The sequence below is a fragment of the Panicum virgatum genome, chromosome 1K (genome assembly GCF_016808335.1).
Source record: "Panicum virgatum strain AP13 chromosome 1K, P.virgatum_v5, whole genome shotgun sequence".
NCBI lineage: Eukaryota > Viridiplantae > Streptophyta > Magnoliopsida > Poales > Poaceae > Panicum > Panicum virgatum.
Genome location: NC_053136.1, coordinates 1,307,965 through 1,332,573, shown reverse-complemented (window position 1 = coordinate 1,332,573; position 24,609 = coordinate 1,307,965). Strand labels below are relative to the sequence as shown.

Here is a 24,609-nt window from a genome sequence, read left to right as displayed (position 1 = left end):
AGTGGATCTAGAGGGGGAGGGGGAGTGGCGGCGCCATGGAGGTCAGGTCGAGTGAGGAGTGGAGGAAAAAAGAATGGGAGGAGAAGGAAGAGGAGGCTGGCCGGGTGGACCTGTATTAGGCTGAGTCGCGCCACGGCGCATGGCGCGACTCAGTCGCGCCAAAGCATGTGGTGCGACTCAGCCTTGCCATGTCAGGACCGCTGGCACGCGTGTACCAGCGTGGCAGTTTGGTCGCGCCGAAGCATGTGGCGTGACCCTTCAGGGAGTCGCACCACGAGATTTGGCGCGACCAAAAGGGCTAGTTCTTGGAAATTTAGATATGTATGGGCTATCATTAAAATATTAAATTAAAAAGGATTAAAATAAAAAAAATTCCGCTGGAAACATATGCAACACTCATGATCATGAAAGATACTAGTGGAATGCCACAAGATGTCAAAGCTGACTAGCTGAGCATGTTATGGTTTTCAAGTGCATTCGGGAGAGCATATTTGGCAAAACAAATGACGTATTGCTTTTGTAATCTACGATTTGATTTCAATAACAGCTCCTACTATATATATTTAAGAAATTAGGTAACTTATCTAACAGTTCTCTGATGTTGTACTTGTCTTACACAGGTGCATATGCACGCTAGATAACCAAGATAATTAGGTAAAAACTTCTCACTTCTTTTTTTTGTTTTTGTTGTTTTGCATTTAATAAAAATGTTCCCGGCCAGGAGTCATACTCCACAATCTGATAAGCGAAGATGAGGAGATGGTCGAATTTTCTGTTGAGTTGAATGAACATATGGCCAGTAGGGCTGGTAAAGGACTGGGGCCTAAAAGATCCGAGCTCTAATCTTAAATAATTTTAAATTTAAAATATAGAAAAAGTCTAAATTATTCCCCTCAACTATAGTCAAAGTCTGGATAACCCCCTAAAATATTGTTTGGTTCATTTTACCCCCGAACTATACCATTTCGTTCAAATTACCCTCTAATATAATTTGTCTTTTTCATTTCTCCATGCATAGGTGGAGTTTTAAGTTGAAATTTTGTAACATAATATTACACACCATAACACATGTTACAAAAATAAATCATAATTTTTTATCATTATATTGATAGTTTAGGAAATTTAATAAACAAATTAATTATTGGAGCACAAAATTATATGAAAACTAATGGGGAAAATTATAAAACTTTTTCTAAATATGCATTGTGATGTCCACTACTACCCTGCAAAATTTGAAATTAAAATTTAACTTGTGTATGGAGAAATAAAAAAAGATAAATTATGTTACGGGGTAAAATAAACTAAATAACATAGTTTATGGGTAAATTGAACCAAGTTATAGTTTAGGGGGTTATCCAGAATTTGGCTATATAAGGGCTGACTAAGATTGTGAAAAGACCACTAGAGCCACCATCAATTGCTCTCCCTTCTGAATTAAAGAAGGATGGTGGCTCCATGTTCTCTGAAATGTTACGTAGAAGGGGCAATATCCGTATCATGAAACACATACCCAACTGAAAAAGATTTAATTGAACACATTTGTTAGATGTTTGGCAACAGAAAAAAATAATTGCCCATGGATGCAATATCCGCCATCATAACTGCTAAGTACCTATGATGCTTATTCCTTGCCGGTCATGCTCAAAGGTAACACTGCTAGAAAAATCCACACTAGTACGGGGAACCCCCGGTTAGTGCCGGCACCCCGCCCGGTACCGCGTTTTCGGTACTAAGTGCGTATGCTCTTAGTACCAGTCGGCCTAATCGGTGCTAAACTGCTCGCCACGTAGGACTCGTGGTGCAGCATTTTAGTATTGGTCACGGACACCCGCCAGTACTAAAGAAATTTTGGTGCAAAAAAAATCAGGTTGTTTCTCCTTCTCTCTTTCTCCTCTTCTTTTCCTTTCTACCACCGTCTGCTCAACTTTCTCCTCTGTTCTTCAATGTTCGTCAAGAACAGAGAAAAAATAGATAAGCAGGAAGGGGTTTGGAGCCGGAAAAGCTTCATTTAGATTACAACATTCCAACATTTAAGACAAGATTACAAAGATTCAAGATTACAAGAAAAAAATATGCAACAAGAGAGATTCAACAGGGAAAATTCAGCATTCAACTACATATCTGAAAACGAAAAAATTCTCCGCCGACGCAGTCTGGCCGATCCCGCGCGCGTCTCCGCCATTGTGGCCGAGCCGCACCTGCCCACATGCCACGCAGGGGGGCGCCGCCTGAGGATCCACCCGCCTGCTCGAGAGAGGAGAGAAGGGAGAAGGAAAAAGAGAAGAGATAAGAGAAAAAGGAGAAGGGAAAGGATGAAGAGATAAAGACCTTTGCTGGCCACCCACCTGGATGGGAGGAGGAGGTCGTGACGCGGAGCGGCGGGCGGCGCCGAGACGGGGACTCGCGTGGGCGTGGGGGAGGAGCGGCACGGAGGCACGGAGGTGGACCGAAGACGCGGAGGCGGAGGCGGACCGACAGCGCAGAGGAGGAGCGGCGCAGAGATGGATCGAAGACGGTAACGAGAAAGAGAGGGGACTGGAGATCGAAACGCTAAGTTCCATATATATATATATATATATATATATATATATATATATATATATATATATATATATATATAGAAGCATCACTTTAGTACCGGGCCTTGGTTACGCCCCGTACTAAATTGCCTCCATTGGCGGAAAAAAATTCGTGGAGGCTCATTAGTACAGGGCCGGGATTTGGCCTGGTACTAAACTATCTCCTTTGGCGGGAAAATTTCGTGGAGGCTCATTAGTACCGAGCAGGAATTCGGCCCGACACTAAATAGTCAAATACCAACTGCTCTCATATTTCCTTTTGTACGTGTTTTACATGATGTAAAAAATTAAATAAATTAATTAAATATGTAAATATATGTTATTTTGACCATCCAAAATTAAATTTTTGTAGTTTATATCACTTTGTTAAATTGAATATACGTTTATGCACTTAATTCATCATATTGAGTCCAAATTTCCTTTTATATGTATTTCAAATGTATTTTTTGTGTAACCAATTATATAAATGAATAAAAATTACAAATATAATTTATTTTTGTGACACCCTAGGTATTTAAAATGCTAAGCAATAAATCTTAAACATGATATCCTGCATAAAATCTATGAATTATTAAAAAACAATTGCATAGTGTGGTTGACCTCGGAGTATCCGGACATATACCCGGAGTATCCGGACGTGTAAATCGGATGTCCGAATCCTTGTTCGGAGTATCCGGGCATATGTGCGGAGCATCCGAGAATATTATTATTATTATTTTATAATAAGGTTGGAGGTATATGTTTTAATTATCCCTAACAAACATTTAAATTTGTAATTTCTTTCAATAAGCATGCATAAATTCATTTAAATGGTAGAAAATACCAAATCTATTCGAAAATTCTTGAAATTCCTACATGCCAACTTAGATGTTCTTTATTACATGTAAAAATTATATTGGGAGCTATAAGATAGATAATGTCGGTACCCCAGAACTGGGGTACCCCCTCTTGCTGTGTCTAGGCAAGGGCCATGTAGTTATCCTTGGTTACGTCCAAACATCCGGACCCCTGTGGTCCGGAGTCCTGTCTCTCTCGACAACGGCCCCGGACCTGTCTCACAACTGGAAAGGTCCGGGAACGCTGTGTGTCCCAGGAAAGGCGGGCGCTCAGCCCAAACAGCCGGGGCTCCGGACCTCCCGTGGAGCCTGGACCACCTGTATAGTAACCGGACCCCTCGCTAAGGGAAGAAGTCGACGCCCTGCCTTGGGGTGGTCCGGAGCCGACACGTGTCGGCTAGCACGGACACGTATACAAGGCCGCTTGGTCTCCATATAAGGCCTCACCCACCACTGCATTCATTGCAGTAGGTGGACGTCCACATTGATGTAGCAGAAGCCGAGGCGATTCTTTGACCGGGGGGCACTATTGATCGCGTATTACCAAGATAGTGGAGCCGCTGGCGCCGCCCATACCGCGTCTGCCAGTCTGCCGTAACAGATGGACACGACGGCTCGGCTTCGCCCATTATGACGCTACATAATAGCCTCAGCAGGCCACGCCGCAAGCTACGCTACTCCAACGGGCGCCTAGCTGACGGGACAGAAGAAGACCCCCCTGAGTCAGAGGAGCAGCAGTACGCGTATCGGAGGAAAGATTCGTAACCACTGTAGTCTTTCAAGTACTCTGCACAGTATGCCGCATAGCACGTTGGGCCCACTTGTCGGGGCCCAATGTCCGATGTATCCGCTCCCCCTTGATCTATAAAAGGAGGGGGCGCCGCTAGAAGACCTCAGGCTGGGTGAAAGCCAAGGCCTGGGGAGGATAGGTTCATACAATACATCTCCCAGTGGACGTAGGGTATTACGCTCCGGCGGCCCGAACCACTCTAAATCGTGTGTTCTTGTGAGCTTCCTCCCAAAGCTAGATCAACCCAATCACCAAGGTACTTCCCAGAGTCCTCCCTCACTGGGAATAGGCGGGTGCGCTCCGCCACCCGGCTATGGGTACCCTACAAACCCCACAACATTTGGCGCCGTCCGTGGGGAGAGCAGGCGTTGGCTGGATCTTCAGGCTTCTGGGCTGAGCTCATCCTCTGCAACGACGAGTGAGAAGATGAAGGAAGGCAGGGCGTCACCCATGCCACGAGCTGTAGCACTGGGGCACCAACGCCCACGGTGCGGCGGCGCACGGCAGCGGCGTCTGATGTGCGTCGCCACGGCAACACCTCAGAGCCGGCACGGGAGCGCACAGCGGAGGCGCCGCTGGGCGCTGCTACCCCTACGTCGACTCAAGGTTTTCTCTCAAGCAACGGCCACACTTCCTCTGCGGTGGCATGGCGTCGGCTCAAGGCTTTCTCTCAACATGGAGCCTGGAGCCGACGGCCATCCCGGAGGAAGTTGACCGTGTCGTCGCGTCGTCTCCGGCACAGCCTGGGGCTCTTGGTGCTGCTGCAGATAGGACCCCGCCACCAGGCGCGGGGGCCCCTGGCGCTAGCACCAAGGACAAGCCGGCGAACGACCGCACTTCTCCGCGCGTCGAACCGGTCCTTCTGCTGCGCAAGGGTGTCTGTCTTTCATCGGCAGACGACGACGATGGCTGGGGGCCTCTCCCATTCAAGCCAAAGAATTTGTCTCATGCCATGTAAGCATGTGACAACTCTTAGGCAAGGAGGGGTCCCCCGAGCTCCCGAGGTGATGCTGGATGATCCGGTTCAGGCACATCCAGGGCGCCTTCGCCTCCGACGACTATGAAGAATTCGGGAGTGCTCGCACCGCTTCCAACCGGAGAAGGACACGCTGTATAGCATGCAGCCGTAGGTTACTCCTAAGAAAAGACTAAGAGAGTTCCTCCTTTGTAATAACGTGGTGCCTATGTGTGTGTCCAGAGTGGTCAAGGTCCGACCTTGTAAACCCGACCTCTGGCCCTATCACACAAACAGGCAAAAAGCGGTCCGGAGCGGTGGAGGTCCGACCTCGTAATCCCGACCTTTGATGTATACCGTGACAACCACAATAATAAAGGAGATTTTCTTTCTCAGTTTTACCTAGGCTCCACCCTGATTACATTTATTCGCCTTGGTTTAACTATTCTTTCCTCTTGAACGGAGTTTCCCTTGTTGCTAACAATCCAAGTTAAGTTGCTGGCTTATGGTCAGGTGGGACACCCCTTCTAGCTGGAAGGTAGTTCGGACCCCTAAGGATCTGCTCTGGAAAAGTGGTACTCGTATCCTGGGGTAGAGAAGCTCTGCGTAGCTTAGCCTGGTAATGTACCCTAAGTTTACGTACTTCGCTACCCTGATACAAGTGCTCTAGTATCCGAGTCTGCTGTCTTTAGAGATCCCGGGCTCCCTTCTAGTATAAGGCTTGGTTTCTTTGCATCTTACTATAAGGTCCGGAAACATGCTTCATCGGATCGTCAGCAACGCTCCAAGTCCACTCCGGTGGCCCGCTCCGGCGGAGACCGCTCGCCACGGTCGCTCCAAGTCCACTCCGGTGGCCCGCTCCGCCGGAGACCGCTCGCCACGGTCGCTCCAAGTCCACTCCGGTGGCCCGCTCCGGTAGAGACCGCTCGCCACGGTCGCTCCAAGTCCACTCCGGCGGAGACCGCTCGCCACGGTCGCTCCAAGTCCACTCCGGTGGCCCGCTCCGGCGGAGACCGCTCGCCACGGTCGCTCCAAGTCCACTCCGGTGGCCCGCTCCGGCGGAGACCGCTCGCCACGGTCGCTCCAAGTCCACTCCGGTGGCCCGCTCCGGCGGAGACCGCTCGCCACGGTCGCTCTAAGTCCACTCCGGTGGCCCGCTCCGGCGGAGACCGCTCGCCACGGTCGCTAAGAGCCAGGTCCGGGAAGTAGTGCTTGCTCCCTGAGCGATCCGAAGTCTGTGTAGCCGCTTAGCTTGGTTCCGTACCCTAAGCCTACACCTTCATCGCCCTGTGGAGAGCACCCTAGTACCTGAACCCGGCAACAGGCATACCGGCCTCAGGGGTCCGGGATGCCCGCTCTCTCCATCAGCACACCAACGCAATCAAGTTGCGTAGGAACACATCGCGATGGTGGCCCCACCCGCGGGTTCGTACCTCGCCCGAGGTGGGCCCGGGGGCCACTGTCGGTACCCCAGAACTGGGGTACCCCCTCTTGCTGTGTCTAGGCAAGGGCCATGTAGTTATCCTTGGCTACGTCCAAACATCCGGACCCCTGTGGTCCGGAGTCCTGTCTCTCTCGACAACGGCCCCGGACCTGTCTCACAACTGGAAAGGTCCGGGAACGCTGTGTGTCCCAGGAAAGGCGGGCGCTCAGCCCAAATAGCCGGGGCTCCAGACCTCCCGTGGAGCCCGGACCACCTGTATAGTAACCGGACCCCTCGCTAAGGGAAGAAGTCGACGCCCTGCCTTGGGGTGGTCCGGAGCCGACACGTGTCGGCTAGCACGGACACGTATACAAGGCCGCTTGGTCTCCATATAAGGCCTCACCCACCACTGCATTCATTGCAGTAGGTGGACGTCCACATTGATGTAGCAGAAGCCGAGGCGATTCTTTGACCGGGGGGCACTATTGATCGCGTATTACCAAGATAGTGGAGCCGCTGGCGCCGCCCATACCGCGTCTGCCAGTCTGCCATAACAGATGGACACGACGGCTCGGCTTCGCCCATTATGACGCTACATAATAGCCTCAGCAGGCCACGCCGCAAGCTACGCTACTCCAACGGGCGCCTAGCTGACGGGACAGGAGAAGACCCCCTGCGTCAGAGGAGCAGCAGTACGCGTATCGGAGGAAAGATTCGTAACCACTGTAGTCTTTCAAGTACTCTGCACAGTATGCCGCACAGCACGTTGGGCCCACTTGTCGGGGCCCAATGTCCGATGTATCCGCTCCCCCTTGATCTATAAAAGGAGGGGGCGCCGCTAGAAGACCTCAGGCTGGGTGAAAGCCAAGGCCTGGGGAGGATATGTTCATACAATACATCTCCCAGTGGACGTAAGGTATTACGCTCCGGCGGCCCGAACCACTCTAAATCGTGTGTTCTTGTGAGCTTCCTCCCAAAGCTAGATCAACCCAATCGCCAAGGTACTTCCCAGAGTCCTCCCTCACTGGGAATAGGCGGGTGCACTCCGCCACCCGGCTGTGGGTACCCTACAAACCCCACAACTGATAAATTTGTAATTTCTTTCACAAGATTGTTGCAATTAGATATTTAAAAATAGAAAAAATAACTTCTACGCACAACAAGTGACAATGCAAATCAACAAATTTTAATAGAGGGTAAAGGTAAGATTTGATCCAAATTTAAAGTATATATGAATGAGAAAAGACTTTAGGGTGTATAAACTTCGAAGTTTGAGTTTATTTATATGGAACAATGTGAGAGATCCATCCATTTTGTGAACAATATATACCCTAATTTTTGCAAAGTCTAATGAAACTTTTATTTCAAGCTTAAACATCCATAAAATGATTCTATAGCAATTTCCATATTTTTTGGAGAAGTTTTAGATATTATTATTATTATTATTATTATTATTATTTTATAATAAGTTTGGAGGTAGATGTTTGAATTATCCCTAACAAACATTTCAAAATTTCTTCCATTTTTGAGAAATGAGCTATAATAGAACGAGACACTTAAGTATATTTTTGGTATTTCCTTAGATATTATTCTAGATACTTGTAGTTTAAATAGTAATTACTTTCAATAAGCATGCATAAATTCATTTAAATGGTAGAAAATTCCAAATTTTCTTTTATATGTATTTCAAATGTTGTTTGTGTGTAAACAATTATATAAATGCATAAAAATGGAAATATATGTTATTTTTTGTGACATCCTAGTAGGTAGTTAAAATGCTAAGTAAGAAATCTTAAACATAATATCATGCATAAAATCTACAAATTATTAAAAACAATTGCATAGTGTGGCTGACTATGGAGTATCCGGGCATATGCCTGGAGTATGCGGGCGTATAGATCGGATGTCCGAACCCATCCCTGGAGTATTCGGGCATACGCTCGGAATATCCAGGATATAGATCGGAGGTCCGAACCCTTGTCCGGAGTATCCGAGCGTATGCCTAGAGTATCTGGGAATTATTATTATTTTTATAATAAGGTTGGAGGTAGATGTTTGAATTATCCTTAACAAACATTTATAATTTTCTTCCATTTTTGGGAAATGAGCTATAGTAGAACAGAGACACTTGTAGTTTAAATAGTAATTACTTTCAATAAGCATGCATAAATTTAGTTAAATGTAGAAAATACCAAATTGTCGGAGTAATTTAGTATCGTCTAGAACCACCAGCTAATACTAAGTTGCATCTGGACAATTTAGTATCGGTTTATGACTCCAAACCATTATCAGAGTAGCCTATTTAGTACCGGTTGGAACCACCAACTGGTACTAAATGGCTCTCTAGGGCCTCTTTTTTTTTCCAGGGATCTCGTTGCAAATTTGAAAAAAAAATACACTAAGGGCCTGTCGCCCTATGGGAGTGCGACCGGGGGTATTTTTGAAATAATTCAAAACGGACATATATTTTTGAAATTTTTATTTTTTTTAAATATAAAAAAGAAAAAAGCGCTTGCTTCTCTACCAGCTCGAGCCCGACACGACCTGAGGATAAGGCCAAAAATCCTGGCTGGAGACCGTCCAACGGCCCGCGGGCCGAAACTAACACAGACATACATAGCTTATTTCATTGAGATTTCTACATAGAATTTAGTTGACATACTCCCTCCGTTTTTCGTTTATTAGGCGTATCAGCCTCAACTCCGGATGAATGTGCATCGCCTTCCCAGGATCCATAATTGCAGGCGGACACTTTTCTTCCTTTTTGCATGCAGCCATCGAGAGGGAAAAAAACGAGCAGAGTTTGGAGCATCGGAAGATTTATCCCCATAGCGTGACGATTCGGATTCCCAATTAAATGAGCTTTCCAAGGGGGTTGCACCCTATAAATCTAAAAATGCAGAAAATCGTGATATGCCTAAAGAAACGAAAACGGAGGGAGTATTAAAATTACAAATAGGGAATCAGACTGTCAGGATACAATATGCATCAAAAATAATAAATTGACATTGCTAGCATCCGCGCATCTGATGGTTAAACTTCCCATCGGACGCTCCATTGGTCCACACAACATCAAAGAATAACATCCACAATATAAAAATAAAGTTCTACAGCATAAAAAATCACCGTTTGCAGCATCAAAAGATATGTTGAAAAAAAAAAGTCCACCTCAACTACTATTTTATATTGCACGAAACATTCAAATCGAGTCCAATCGAGTCGGCAGGGCAGGCACGCGCGCTCCGAAGGGGTAGAGACGACGAGGCGACACCGCACGCTCTGCCAATCGAGTCCGCAGGCACGCTCTGGCAGGCGGGTCCAGCCACTGGAAATGAGGACAAAAGAAAAAAAAAAGAAATGGAGGTGCGGGGAATCGAACCCCGTGCCTCTCGCATGCGAAGCGAGCGCTCTACCATATGAGCTACACCCCCGATTGTCGGGACGCGAGCCTACTTAATTCAAGAAGTAATCTGCCTGGGTCTTATCCATTTTCGGCCCAGTATTAGGCCCATCTTGCCCAAGAGTCCGTCTGATCCGGCCCAGTCCAATAGCCCGCTTCGCCGCCGCCACCGCCCGCTTCCCCCATCATCCCCTTCCGGCTGTTCAATCGAGTCGAGTCCAATCGCATCGCAGCAATTCCAACTCCGGCGATCTCGCTCCGGTCGGAAGCAGCAAGATGTCCGGCGAGGAGGAGGAGAACGCCGCCGAGCTCAAGATCGGAGAAGGTTCGCTCTCCCTCTCTTCCTGCTCTCCCCACTATCCCCCCCTGGCGGCTAGGGTTTCGCCGCTCTTCCGTCTCGCCGGACGGCGTGTTGCTTTATCATCGCCGTCGTGGTGCGAACGCAATTAACCCGCTGCCGTGTCGAAGCAGAGTTCCTCAAGGCCAAGTGCCTGATGAACTGCGAGGTGGCCATCATCCTGGAGCACAAGTACGAGCAGATCCAGCGGCACGCGTCGGACTCGGACCCCTCGTCGCAGGTGTCGCAGGTGTTCGAGAAGTCGCTGCAGTACGTCAAGCGCTTCAGCCGCTACAAGAACCCCGACGCCGTGCGCCAGGTCCGCGAGACGCTCAGCCGCTACGGCCTCGCCGAGTTCGAGCTCTGCACCATCGGCAACCTCTGCCCCGACACCAGCGGCGAGGCCACCGCGCTCGTCCCTTCCCTCAAGTCCGGGGGCAGGTTCGACGGCGACGCCGGCGACGAGAAGATCGAGAAGATGCTCAACGACCTCTCCCTCATCAAGAAGTTCGAGTAGCCAGCTCTAGTGCCATCTGCCGCAGTCTTGCTATATTGCCATGGCCATGCCTTTTGTTCACTTGGACCGTCAGTTCCCCTGGCTGCCCTGCCTTGTCACATCAGGCTCCATGCTAATGATCAGCAATGATTCATCTTTGTAACTCTGAACAAAAAGCCTCCATGCTGCGAATTTGAGAACTCAAGAGAGGGCCTTTGATGATGATGTTGCTTTCCCTGTTCTTTGGACGTCTCATAAAAGTAGCAGTGCTACATCTATTACTGCTGGTATGAACATGAAGCTTAAAAGGGAACATTCCAGATGAAGATGTACTTGAATTTCTTATTGTTCAGCAGCGTTCACATTTTCTTGATCTGTTCTGACAAGAGCCCCGATCATGATATGTTGAAAAGGGAACCTTGTTCGTTCCATATGTTTAAGAATATGACTGCTAAATTCTGCACAAAGAGGCCTCCATTCAGTGAATCCAACTGACGAGCAAGCCTCTGATGAATGTTTCTCGGGTGAAGAAAACAGCTTGGGTTTTCTAGGGCTGGGCATTCGGTTAGTGTGGTTAAATCGGTTCGGTTAATTCGGTTTTGAAATATTTCGGTTATGACAAACTCTTAACCGAAATTGTAGCTAGAAATCTTTTAACCGCGTAAATTCGGTTGCGGTTAAATCGGTTCGGTTTTGCAGTTAACCGTAATGTATACAATACATAAATAACAAGCAAATTAGAATGAAATTATGACATCAACTACAAGCTATTGGCCACTAAAATAAGCTTAGAAAGCTAGAAAAACAATTAATGTAGCCTCACTTAGATATCTTAATTATGAAAACCAAGAATTCTTGATATCTCACATGATTATACATATATTTAAGACATAAGATAAATACATATTACACTCAACTTGCTAAATCGGTTAATTCGGTTAAATCGGTTAGTGGCACATCAAAACCGAAATAATATGCGGTTAAAGAATATCTCAAAAAATTTAACCGCAAAATTAACCGTTAACCGAATTAACCGACTTTTGCGGTTAAAGCGGTTCGATTCGGTTCGGTTAATCGGTTTCGGTTATATTTTGCCCACCCCTAGGGTTTTCTGTTCCTTAATGCAACCATATTACTGAATATACCACACATATGAACACAAATTGAACATCCTGCAATTCAAGCCTCTGCAAACTGAGCCTGGATTCTGAACTTCACTTAACAATGATTTCGAGGCATCTGTGACACTAACAGTAACTGCACAGCACAGACGCCATGAGGCACACATCTTTACATATGTAGTTACAAGTGATTCATTCTTCTTCTGTCACATATCTACTGAATCAATCCAAAAGGAAGGAAGGTTCTACAAGACACTCGATATTCATTTCACTAGTAGACAGTAACAGGTGAGATGCTTCACAGGGGCAGAGGGAGGAGAGGCGCTAGCTTGCTTCCTACGAGCACCAGTTCCAGCAGCCAGAGGAAGGCGGCACTCGGCCGGTTCTCCTGATGTGCTCTGCCTGTTCGGCTGTCCTTGCTGCCGCACGGTTCCTTTTCAGCTCCGCGGCAGCACGCTTCTCATCTGCATTGTGCCTTGCTGATGCGAGCTGGGTCATCAACTTGTCTTGAGCACGGGCACGCATCCTCTCCACTTCAACCTTCAGGAACACAAAACCATGATGACTACTTCATTGATATGAACAATGCAACATCCATGAAAATGTTTGTAAGAAAAACTGAATTTTGCAACATTTGGTTTTATATGTTCTGAAACATCCCTGGCATACAGAGCAAGAGAATAGAGGCAGCAGAATAACAAACTTGAATAAGCTAGTGAACCTACCATACTATATCTGAATGGAACAAAATATACTTGTATTGCTATGGTGTATCCAAAACGCCTTGTTGTTGCTATGTCGTATCCAAGATTAAATGGAAGGACAAATATGCTAATACCAAGTGTTACGCTGATGCAAGAGAAAAATTGCTGCTCTGGTTCCAAGTGTTGTCTTGGGCTATTTTTTGTTCTGTGATTAAGGTGTTATTCTACTTATTTGTCTTGATACCTATGATCTTTATATTCTGCTTGCCACTGTGAACAGTTACCAAATAATTAAATAATTGCATCCCCAGCAAATTGAGAGGTAGCCATAAAGGGTAAGATATGCATTTAATTCAGATAAATCATAGCTGGAGGAGGTGATAAGCTGTAAAGTTCCCTACAATGATATGCAAACTTCCAATGTAGGGATTATCTCATATACGCATATGCGCATTGACAAGATATGGCATGAAAATAAAATAAGGATTCTAAAAATTATAAAGAGGGGGAGAGGAAAACACATCCCAGATAAAAGGCAAAACCAACAGGATCCATGGACATGGCATGGCAACTTTGAATGACAGGAAATAAGCTGCTTACTTCAATTTTTCTCATTTCAGCTTCAATTTTGGCCTTTTGATGATCCTCCCATGCTTGGATCTTGATCTCTTCTCGTTTGAACCTGGAAAAGAAAAAGGGACAGCATATTAATCAAGTCACTCACCAACCAAAGAATTTAAAAATGCAGATAGAAGACACTTAGATATAAGCACCTGGCTAAGTATTTGGCCTTTTCAGCCTCCTCCCATGCAGCTGCACGGATTTCAGTTATGTTCTGTGTGGATTGGTCCATGGGCACTGTTTTCAGTGAAAGTGATGCGTCCTTTTCCTCTTCCTTCTTGCTTGCCCATGCTGCAATGCTTGTCTTACCAAGCTGCGTGCCAAGAAGCATTATCTCCCTCCTAGTGTTTGTTTGTAATTCCTGTTCACTTAATTCAGCATTGCTACATTCTCCATGGCTGATAACAGCACCAATTGCATTGGGGCCTAACGTCCTTCGTGGAGTTGTTGGCTGAGAACAATTTGGACTTGTTGCTCTCACCGGTGTTCCTGTCCGGGATGGTTCTTGGCTTGCAATAGGAGTCATTTCAGTACCCATATCCCTCATTGATACTGACCGAACTGTTGATGGTGGAGGTATACATGCTGTTGCGCTTTGAAGCATGGTGGATGAATCATTACGATCAAAACTAACTGCAGTCATTCACAAAAAAATGCAGCTATCAATTATTCTCTTTTCTTTTCCAGTTAGATGTAGATGAATGAAAGAAAGAAAAGAAAAGGATGCCCAGTGAAGGAATTGATCACCAACACACAATGCATCAAAAATTAATTGTGGAAGAAGTAGAGCCGAGGCAAGATGAAAAACAAGGGCACAATACTAACCGGTTGAATCAACTATTGTACTTTCTGCAGCAATTGTAGTCTTTGAACAAGGCTCCGCTTCTGGATAGGGATCAGGTGGAGCCCAATTTACTGCTTTCTGCCACCCAATTTCCCTCTTCTCTTGGCTTGGGTCAATCCTCTTAGTATCTATCTCCTCTGTGGCCTCCAACACAACCTTCGTTGCTGGCAATCTCCCCATGCCAGAGCTAGGCTTCTCCATCTTCCTGGGTACTGCCCCACCAGCAGCCCTGCTAGGACGGTTTGTTGTTGGGCTGGCAATCCATTTCTGTGCATCGTCCCACTTTGATGGAGCAGGCTTTGAGAAGGGAGGAACAACTGATGCCGCCGCTGACCGAGCAGAGGTCCCTCGTTCCTTGTGGAATTCAAAGTTGGAGGCCACACTCTCAGTATCACACGGATCTTCTTCGGGCACCCTTACCCTCGAGCCCATGGAGTGGGTATCTCTCGAACGGTGCCCACTCCCTGTCTCAAGTGAGGTTGAAGATTCTGAGATGGTGCTCACCACATCCACGTCCTTGTATTCCTCGCAATTGGCACCTCCACCTACACAAGAAGCCAATCACACAGTTTCACACTCTGAAATCAGCTAAAGATTCAGGCAATCGTTGTCAGAAGACTTTCAGTGCAGCTACCCACTGAAGCATATGGCTATTGCACTTCTAACTGAAAACCAGAAAGTTAGTTGGAGAAACATAAGATTGTTGACCTCTACGGCCGGCATAACCCCAACTGGAGCAAGAAAAGAAAATGCGCAGCAACGACCCAAAAGAAGGCCACACGACTGAACTGCAGTTTGGAACTGCATTTGGCCCCTTCCTACAACCCCGTCGACCAGTCACAAACAAACCACCAAACGCGTTCCCCGGTGTCCATAGAGCACGAAAAGATTCTCCTTTCCACTTTAGGGTACAGCACAGACGGAGCTCCATTGATAGAAAAAGAGGGTTGCCTATATCCATCTTTTGAGGAAAAAATACGTATGCTGTAAAGCAGGGTGGCCAAATTTTGACCATGCATTGACCACCAAATCGAATGTCCGAAACCAAGCAATGCAGGGCTCAATTGGGCAGAAAGCCCATCCCAATCGAGCAAGGGAGGGGGGAAAAGAGGAGGGAGCAGAATGCCCACCGCGCGCGTCGGCGTCGGCGTCGGATCTAACGGAGGCCCTGGGCACGGCGCCGTAGTCGTCGTCCCCGGCGCCGGCGCCGCCGTCCTCCTCCTCCTCCGCGTCGTGGCCCTTGCGGCGCTTGTCCACCCCCAGCAGCATCGCGCGCAGGCGCTTGGGCGAGAACCCGCCGCCCTGCAGGTCACAGGCAGCACAGCGTGTCAGCGGCGGCTCGCATTACTCACCACCGAACGGAACGGGCAGAGAGAATCTGAGGAGGAAAGGCGGCCGCAGCAGAGGCCGGGTCGGAGACGGAGAGATGGGTTCGTGCCTGGGTGGGGAACGGCTTCTCAATGCGCTCGTACTCCATGGCGGAGGCGGCGGCGGGCGGAGATCTGCGGCTGCGGCGGCGTGGAGCGGGAGGTGGCGGCGGCGGACACCCCCTGGCTGATGAGGTGTGGGAGTGCGGGGTGAGAGAGAGGAGATCAAGGGAGTGATGAGGTGAGTTAAATGCGTAGTACTAGCTCGGGAGTGTGTGTACTTTTGACTGCCTTTTGACGGGCTCCCGGATGACTCTTTTGACCTCATTTTTTGCAACAATTAACAGAGGATGCCACTGGATGCAACGGGGAGGAGAAACGGGGGGAGCACCGGAGGGCAAGATGGTCAATGCAGGGGGGCTACCTGAGGAGACGTGAGGTGGTGATTACCTCACCGGCAACGGCCACCCCGCCTTCTCTCTCTCCTCGTCATCGTTCGTCGTTCCTCGCGCCACCAGCCCATGCGCCCCCAGGGACCTATGCCCGGGCCCACATGGAGGTGAGCGCAGGGCCTCGTCCTCATGCGAGGAGGCCGCCGACGCCTGGGCCTTCAATCTAGAAATTTTAGATCACATCTCGCAATCATGCTGCTGCTGCTCTTGTTCGTGTCCTCGTTCGCTTGCTTTACAACATGTGAGCAACCAGATCGGTCATTAGGAGAAGCAGACTATGACCGTGTTTGGTTAGGATTCTATAGAATTTTTTTTCACCTTTGACCACTAATTTAGAGTACTAAATAAAGTCTAATTATAAAACCACCTTCACAACCCCTGTAAATCGTGAGAAGAATCTAATGAGTTCTTTGACTGCGTGATTAGAGGATAATCACTGTAGCATCACTGTAGCAAATCATCAATTAATTACCATCATTACATTTGTCTCGAAAATTACACTTATCCCTAAATTTTTTTTGAAAATAGACTTTATTTAGTACTCCATGCATACGAGATTCTTTTTTCGGAAAACGTGCACGGAAATAACAAAACACGGCCTATTATAACTTCTGATCTTGCTTTATGAGTATTATTAGAGCGTACTGTATGGATCATCGGGCATTCATTGCAACAGAGCCTGTCGAGCTAGTGTGCAACTCTGTCCGATCTTTCCTCATTCGTTCACGAGCAGGGATGATGGTGGGAACTGGGGAAAAGAAGAAGAAGAAGAAGACTGCCCGTGGGCCCACAGTAACGGAATCATTTCAGAGTCTTAGATCCATCTGACGGTCCGTCGCCTTACCTTGTCCCCTGCTATGCTGGCGACAAGGATGGTGGCATGGCAGCTAATCCATCCAATACAATTCGCAACGTCTCCACACCCATCTACACTGTTGATCTATCTCCATGGAACGAGCAACCCCTCCGCTGTAGCGGCAAGTTGGGTGGCAGAGCAACGAAGGCGCGACCACAGCCGACAACTCTGCTGTAACCAAAGGGTTTCCTATGGGATGAGAGGAGCTGAGAATTGGCACGTGCGTGATGTGACCCTCGGCGTCTTAGCATTAGGCCTACTAGCAGGCCAGCCGCGGCAGTTGGAGGCCGGCCCAATAATAAAGCCCAATAAGCGTCAGTGGCTGGCCTGCTGCAATATGCACATTGCTGAAAATTTCCCATTTGACATTGCTTCTTTTTAATAGAAAAAAGTTTTTTTTTGGCTCTCTGAACTTTGGGCCGAGTCCTCTTTTCCTCTCTGAACTTTAAAATCGGCCGACCAGCCTCCTCGGACTCCCGAAACCGGTCGCACAACCTCCTTGAGTGGGTTTGAGGACGGTTTTACTATTTTTCTTTTATATTTATTTTAACTGAATCTTTGAAAAATTATAGTAAATCACAAAAATGTATAAAATAGAAAATCCAATTTTGTTGAACTCCACGTGAGTAGATATACGCAGTGAACATAATATATAGTATACTTTAGTAAAAAAATTTGCTATATCTTTAGATATATATTTTTCTGTAATTAATTTATAGCTACAGTTTTCGTCATCCAATTATTGTGAAATTTTTATGATGGGCTAATCATTATATGATTGAGCTGTAGTAAAAATTTTATGATTATTGGATCATGTATGACCGAGTTTTATCTGAAGTTAATGCAACCTTTTTGTTGTGCTATTTTTCTGTCTCAATGGGGAAAACTGTGCTTTTCCATTTTCATTATTTTGCAATAAAACAATTGTTTTGGGACCAAGGGAACATAAAGCTGCAGTGATGCGGATACACTATCAAATTATAAATAAGTGTGCCAACACTTCAATAAGTTTGCAAGTCTGAGGTACTACCTTCGTGGAAACAACTTTTTGACTTTTCAAAGTCAAATATTTTCGCAAAAGATATATAAAGATTGACAACATAAAAGTGATATTAGTTTATTTGTATGAAACTAAATATCGTTACATGTAATCTTTTCTATTTAAAAGTAATTATTTTTTTAGATATTATTGGTCAAAGATTGTTATATTTTGGGACGGAGCTAAAGCATCAATCCATCAACCCTGGAATATGAAAAATAACAGAGATGTCAACACAAGTTTCTGAAAATGCAGCAGTTACTAAGTGAGAAAGCAAATCAAAGTCTTATTTACGAAAAGAGGGCACAAAACAAAAGGAGGAGAAGAGAACAAAAGAACCGAGAGAAAACAGAGAGTGTAATTTAGTTGCTCATGAGTTTGCTCATTTAGCTCGGAGAAATACTCATACAACAGTTTGGATAGGTCCAGTGCCTGTGTGCGTGCATGATCTTATCAAAAACGATTGTAATCCTCCGATCTAATTAATAAAGCTCTCCTTTACCCCAAAAAAAAAAGAGACAATACTGCAGTAAACAAATGCCCACTGAATAAACCAAACCAATCTATATTATCTTAATTAAAATCTGGTTTGGTTGTGGTTGGTCTCCCTCATGAGAGTTTCGTGCCAACAAGTGGGTCACGCAGCAGTGTCCCATACAAGGTTCTGGGATTCTTTTTCTAAAAAAGTTCTGAGCCCACCGAATTGGACGAAATTCGGAAAATTCGGACCGGTACCCACTCAAAATTTGAATGAAATTTGAGCAAATTTGAACAAAATTTCTCTAAACCATCAAGCATTGCAGTGGGCTTACAGAGGATGCATGTGGCGCTGGCGTGGAACACGGAGGGAGGGCAGCAACGACGCCATTGAGGTAGGAGCTTAGCAGGTTGTGCAGATGGCACAAACGACGCCTCAGATGCGCTCACGCGTGACGGCGGGCGTCGAGAAGCAGCCATGGCATGTGGGTGGCGTCGAGGAGCGTCCATGGCGCGAGCTCGGACGGTAGGAAGCAACTGCGACTCTCCTGGTGGCTGCAGGTTGCCGGTGCAGGAGGCGACGAGCAGAGAATGTTGGCGGCGGCGGCGGCTCGCAAGAAATCATTGGACGGTGAGGCAGTTTTGGAGCGTGAGGGATGTTGGTGGGCTGTTGTTGGACCCTAATATGGACTGGAATTTTGACTTGGGCCAAAATATTTTGACCGATTTTGTTGTATCTCGGGCCGGGCTGAATTGGACGAATTTCGATGAAATTCGGTTCATTCGGGCCAAATCCCAAAACCTCCAGCCGATGCCAATGCCGGGAAATCCTATATATCTTCCGGGAGATGGGAAGAGTATTGAACTTCCAATGTTTGAGATTCGTGCAAGTATATCGAGCGAATGAGATTGAAGAGAGCAGGGCTACGCTCATGTGAGGCTTCAATCTGAGTCATTGCACAGAAAATTTGGTTTGCACCTGATATGTTCCCTTTCTATTTTCATTATTTTGCAATCAAACAATTGTTTTGGGACCAGGGGAAGGTGTTTCTGCTGCATGGATTTGCAAGACACCATAACAACAGTGTTATGGGTGGTTTCAACATTCGATCAATCACACTATGCTATACATGTATATATATCTGATACGATATATCCGGTGTCAGTGAGTAGGATCATGTTATGTACTACTCCAAAACTTTAGTTTTCCAAGTGCACACATCTCCAAACGCATTAGATTTCTTTTTTCATCATCTCCAGTTAGTAGTTACAATTGTTCATCACGCCGTGGTCGGTGTCAACCGGCGGCGGCGGCGGCGATGGCGTCGAGCCACTCCACCACCTGCTGCGCCGTGGGCCGCGCCTTGGGGTTCTCGCTGACGCAGGCGCACGCCACGTCCAGCACCCTACCCGCCTCCTCCCGGTGCCTACCCTCGCCGACGTTCGCGTCGACCACCTCCCCGCCCCGCCCCTCCCCTCCCGCCGCATCCGCACCGCCCAGGCCGTCACGTCCCGGCCGCCGCCCGCCGGCCGCGCCATGTCCACCGGCCGCCGCCCGCCGGCCGCGCCATGTCCACCGGCCGCCGCCCCGTCACGAGCTCCAGCAGCACCACGCCCAGGCTGTACACGTCGCCGCGGTAGGTGGCCGCCGACGAGTGCCCGTACTCCGGCGGGATGTACCCGAGCGTGCCCACCAGGTCCGTCGTCACGTGCGTCTCCGCCGGCCGCACCAGCCGGGCCAGCCCGAAGTCGGCGAGCCGCGGCTCCAGGCGCGCGTCCAGGAGGATGTTGCTCGACTTGATGTCGCGGTGGAGCACGCGCGGCTCCGACGAGGCGTGCAGGTGCGCCAGCCCGCGCGCCGCGCCGCGCGCGATGCCCAGCCGCGCCGGCCACGGCAGCGCGCCGCCGCCGGCGGCCGGCCGCCGTTCGTCGTGGAGCCACTGGTCCAGGCTGCCGTTCGCCATGTAGGGGTAGATGAGCAGGCGGTCCTTGCCGGCGCGGCAGTAGCCCTGCAGCGGCACCAGGTTCCGGTGCCGGACGCGCGACAGCGTCTCCACCTCGGCGCGGAACTCGCGCTCCACCTGCCACAGGTCGCCGGAGAGGCGCTTCACCGCCGCCTCGCGCCCGTCGGGCAGCGTCGCGCGGTACACCATCCCGAAGCCGCCGCACCCCACGATGCGGGACTCGTCGAAGTTGCGCGTCGCCTTCATCACGTCCTCCAGCGTCATCGTCCGCTCGCCGTCGCCGTCGTCCTCGGACGGGAAGAGTAGCACCAGCGTCGACTTCGCCGCCGCCGACTCGAGGCTGCCGCTGTCGTCGTCGTCGGCCGCCACCCGGGCGTTGTCCTCCTGCCGCTTCGACCACACCCGCCACGTCACGACCGCGGCCACGGCGAGGACCAGCGCCGTGCCAACGCTGATCGCCGCCACGACGCCGGCGCTGGTGCTCCGCTCCTTGACATCCTCTTGCTCCAGCGGCGGGTCCTTCTCCTTCCCCGCGCACCGCGCGACGTGGATGCCGCACAGGAAGGGGTTCCCGTCGAAGTCACCGCGGGAGAAGGTGGAGAACTGCCCGCCGACGGGGACTTCGCCGGAGAGGTTGTTGTGCGAGACGTCGAAGTGGGAGAGGAAGCTGAGCCGCGTGAGCGACGCCGGGATGGGGCCGGAGAGCGAGTTGCGCGACAGGTCAAGCGACTCGAGGCTTGTCATCCCCGACAGCTCCGGCGGGATGGGGCCTGACAGCTTGTTGCAGCTCAGGTCAACGACGTGCAGCTTGGTCAGGCCCCCCAGAGCAGCCGGCACGCCGCCGGTGAGGTTGTTGTGGCTCAGCACCAGCGACGGCGGGAAGCTGTTCACCTGGTTGTACTGACGCCCCTGCACCGACGTGTTCCGGCGCATGAAGAACGGGAAGTCCTGCACCTGCGCCTCGTCGCCGCCGCCGCCGCCGCCGGCGACGAACCCCGGCATCCGCGTCAGGCTGCCCGGTATCTCTCCCTGGAGGGAGTTGTTCGATGTGTCGAGGTAGAAGAGGCGGTCCAATTGCCCCAGCCACGGCGGGATCGGGCCGGCGAGCCGGTTCCACGACAGGTCGAGCGCCCTCAGCCTCCGAAGTCCGGCGATCCACGACGGAATCGCGCCGTGCAGCTCGCAATTGGCGATGACCAGCACCTGAATGCTGGGGAAACCGGCGATGCCTCCGGCATCGTTCGACGGCATCTCCTCGCCGCCGTGGAAGTTCTTGGTGAGCACCAGGCTCGTCAGGTTGGGGAGGCTCTGCAGCGTCCGCAGGGCCGACGAGAGGTTGGAGAAGCTGTTGCCGGTGAGCGAGAGGAAGGAGAGCGAGGAGAAGTTGGCGAACGACGGCGGTATCTCGCCGGTGAGCTTGTTCCGGCCGAGGTTGAGCGCGGTCATGCTCCTGCACTCGGGAAGGCTCGCCGGGATGGGGCCCGTGAAGCTGTTGACGCCGAGGTCGAGGTACACCAGGTTCCTGAGCGCGCGGAAGTCCAGGCCGATGTCCCCGACGAAGGAGTTGTTCCGGAGGTTGAGCACGCGGAGCCGGCGGCACCGCGAGAGCGTGGCGGGGAGCTCGCCGGAGAGCTTGTTGGAGGGCGCCGAGAGCTCCTGGAGGCCGGTGAGCGCGTCGAACACGTCGGGGAGCGGCCCGGAGAAGGCGTTGAAGGAGAGGTCGAGGCGGACGATGCTGCTGAGGTTGCGCAGGCTAGGCGACAGCCCGCCGGAGATGGAATTGGTGTGGAGGCTGAGGAGCTGTAGTGTCGCGACGCCGAAGAGGTCGTCGGGGAGAGCGCCGCCGATGCCGTTGCCGTCAAGCGAGAGCTCGGCGAGCGACCGGCATTGCCCGAACCCCACGGGGAACGCGCCGGAGAGCCTGTTCATTTAGAGCCGCAGGACGCGCACCGCCGGAGACCCGGCGAAGAGGGCGGCGGCGTCGACGGGGCCCCCGAAGCTGTTGCCCGACACGTCGTACTCCGTCAGGTTGCCGGCGCCGGAGAGCACCGGGTGGCTGCCGTTGAACGCGTTGCCCGAGACGTTGAACACGCGTAGCGACGGGAGCTCGATCACCGCCCCGGCGCCCAACCCGCCGGCGAGCGCGTTGGCGCTGACGTCGAGCACCTCGAGGCTCCGGAGCCGGAGCAGCGCCACTGGGATCGCGCCCCGGAGCGCGTTGCTGGAGAGGTTCAGCACCCGGAGCGCGGCGAGGCCGGCGAGCGACGCGGCCACCTCCCCGCGCAGCGTCCGGTTGGGCAGCACCAGCCCGACGGCGGCGGCGGCGGCGCTCCCCCCTGGCGCCTCGTCGCAGAGCACGCCGGGCCAGTCGCAGCACCCGTCGTCGGACGCGTTGGCGATCGGCCAGCCGTCCACCGCGGAGTCGAGGCCGGCCGAGAACCCGCGCAGCGCGGCGAGGTCGCTGGCGCCGCAGCGCCGCGGCTGCTGCCCAGCGGCGCCGTTTCCGGACCGCGACAAGAGGATCGCAGACCAGACGAGCAGTAGTATCACTGCCCTGCTCCTGCTCCTGCTCCTGCTCCTGCTCCACCAGGAGGCCATGCCTCGAGACAAGACAAGGTGGTGGTTGGTGATCGATCTGGCAGGCGTTGGCAGCTAGCTCATGATCGTAGAATAAGGAAGCGCCAAGAATTCACATCTTGGGATCATGGTCTAAGCTCTGTTTGCTCCTGTTCTTCAATCTTGCTTGCTCTTCTTGTTCACTTGCGGGAAGTAGGACTGTAGGAGAGACCGAGAGAGGAATAGAGCAGCTGGAGGCCAGCCAGCCAGAGAAAGGAGGGAGAAGGGGAGGAGGTGATTGACAAACTACTCTGGGTTTGACTCTGCAGCTCAAGTTTAATACTGCTGCTAGTACACCCCTGACTTGTCCTAATTCTTCAGGTAAGTGTCTAAGTGACTTTGTAAAGTATAGGTGTCATGATTTGTGACCCCTCTTCAGCAAAATTTTAGTATATTTGCTGAGTGCTTGCTTTGGTCTGTGTTGGCTCACTTTGTTGGATTCATTTGGACGCTGCAGCTAACACAATGCACAAGACTCATCTTTCAGTGTGCCATCATCTTCCTCTTTGCTTGTACAATTTCTTGTTAGTTTATATAAGGGAAATTTGTGTGTAGGACACTCTGAAAGAGTGGTTTTGTGTGAGACACATCCTGAAAGCTGAATTTGTCTCCAACACATCATGACATTGCAATTTTGTCTCCAACACACCACACCAAGTATATTAATCATTTTTAGCTGAGTGAAGGTGTAAAAAGACCATTTTACCCTCAGGCCCACATGTCATCTTCTTCCCCCTCCGACAGGCCACCGCCGGCACTCCCCCGCGCCCGCTCCAGCACGTCGACCGCCGCCGCTAGCCCGCGCCGCCGCCCCTCGACACCAGTCCGCGCCGCCGCTAGCCCGCGCCGCTGCCGCCCCTTGACCCGGCGCGCGCGGAGGCCGGGGCACGGGAGCTCCAGCTACGAGACCCCGCCGCGAGGGACCGGCAGCCGCGAGCTGGAGCTCCCCTGCTCCACCGCGCAGCTCGCGCTCGGCCACCCCGTTGAGGATGGAGAGGAGGGGAGCGAGGCGCCGCCGGCCATCCGCGCGCGCTCGGCCATCCGCCGGCCGAGCTCGAGGCAGGGCCCCCGCTCGCGCTCTGCTGGCCCGGCCGCCGCCGCCGCCGAGCTCGAGCGCGCGCGGGCGCGGACTCAATTCCGCCAGGGGAGCGCGGCGAGGAAGCGCAGTGAGGCCCCGCGCGGAGGGGGAGGGAGCTTGAATCGCTGCTCGCCGGCGAATCGAACGATTCCTCCGCCGAATCGGCCTCCAGCACCTCCGCGCCGAGCTCGGCTCCACCTCCAGCACCACCCGCCTCCCAACACCTCCGCGTCGAGCTCGCATCCATTTCCAGCACTGCACGCGAACGTACCCGGCGGCGAAGCTCCCCAGGCGCAGCCGCGACGGCGCTCACTCGCGGCCGCCGAGCTCTCCACGTGCAGTGACCCAAGGCGGCGGTTGAGCTCCCTCGCGCCCGGCGGCGGTGCTCCCCGGCGCAGCTCAGCACTCTCGCGCGAAGAGTCTCGTAGCTGGAGCTCACGGGCATCGGCGCCATCTCGTCGCCGTCGTCGTGGTCGTCGAAGTCCATGGCCGGCGTCGGCCAGCAGCAGCAGCGGCCGGTGGCAGGTGTTTCTTGTGCCTGGCCTGTGAGCCGCGGCGGCACAGGCAAGCAACGGCGAGCCGCGGCCGTGCAGGCGGGCAAGGGGACGGCGGCGAGCCACGGCGGAATGGGCAGGCGAGCAGACCGGCACGCAG

The 24,609-nt window shown here is 51.1% G+C and overlaps 2 protein-coding genes, 1 non-coding gene and 1 pseudogene across 3 annotated transcripts; 1 reads left to right on the top strand and 3 right to left on the bottom strand.

Moving 5' to 3' along the window:
* Positions 1-9,941: 9,941 nt before the first annotated feature.
* On the bottom strand, positions 9,942-10,014 carry TRNAA-CGC. The gene has a single exon. It is a non-coding gene; the product is annotated as a tRNA-Ala (tRNA).
* A 109-nt stretch (positions 10,015-10,123) lies between these two features.
* Positions 10,124-11,154, top strand: LOC120698887 (DNA-directed RNA polymerase II subunit 4-like). The gene is made up of 2 exons (XM_039982679.1): positions 10,124-10,308; positions 10,455-11,154. Exons 1-2 carry the CDS (start codon positions 10,260-10,262, stop codon positions 10,835-10,837), a joined length of 432 nt encoding a protein of 143 aa, XP_039838613.1. The 5' UTR covers positions 10,124-10,259; the 3' UTR covers positions 10,838-11,154.
* An 825-nt stretch (positions 11,155-11,979) lies between these two features.
* Positions 11,980-15,688, bottom strand: LOC120698810. Its single transcript, XM_039982586.1, has 6 exons — positions 15,545-15,688; positions 15,237-15,408; positions 14,088-14,651; positions 13,415-13,895; positions 13,242-13,323; positions 11,980-12,477 (listed from the first exon to the last, which is right to left on the bottom strand). Exons 1-6 carry the CDS (start codon positions 15,581-15,583, stop codon positions 12,274-12,276), a joined length of 1,542 nt encoding a protein of 513 aa, XP_039838520.1. The 5' UTR covers positions 15,584-15,688; the 3' UTR covers positions 11,980-12,273.
* A 3,741-nt stretch (positions 15,689-19,429) lies between these two features.
* Positions 19,430-23,357, bottom strand: LOC120698735 (annotated as a pseudogene).
* Between the last annotated feature and the right edge of the window lie 1,252 nt (positions 23,358-24,609).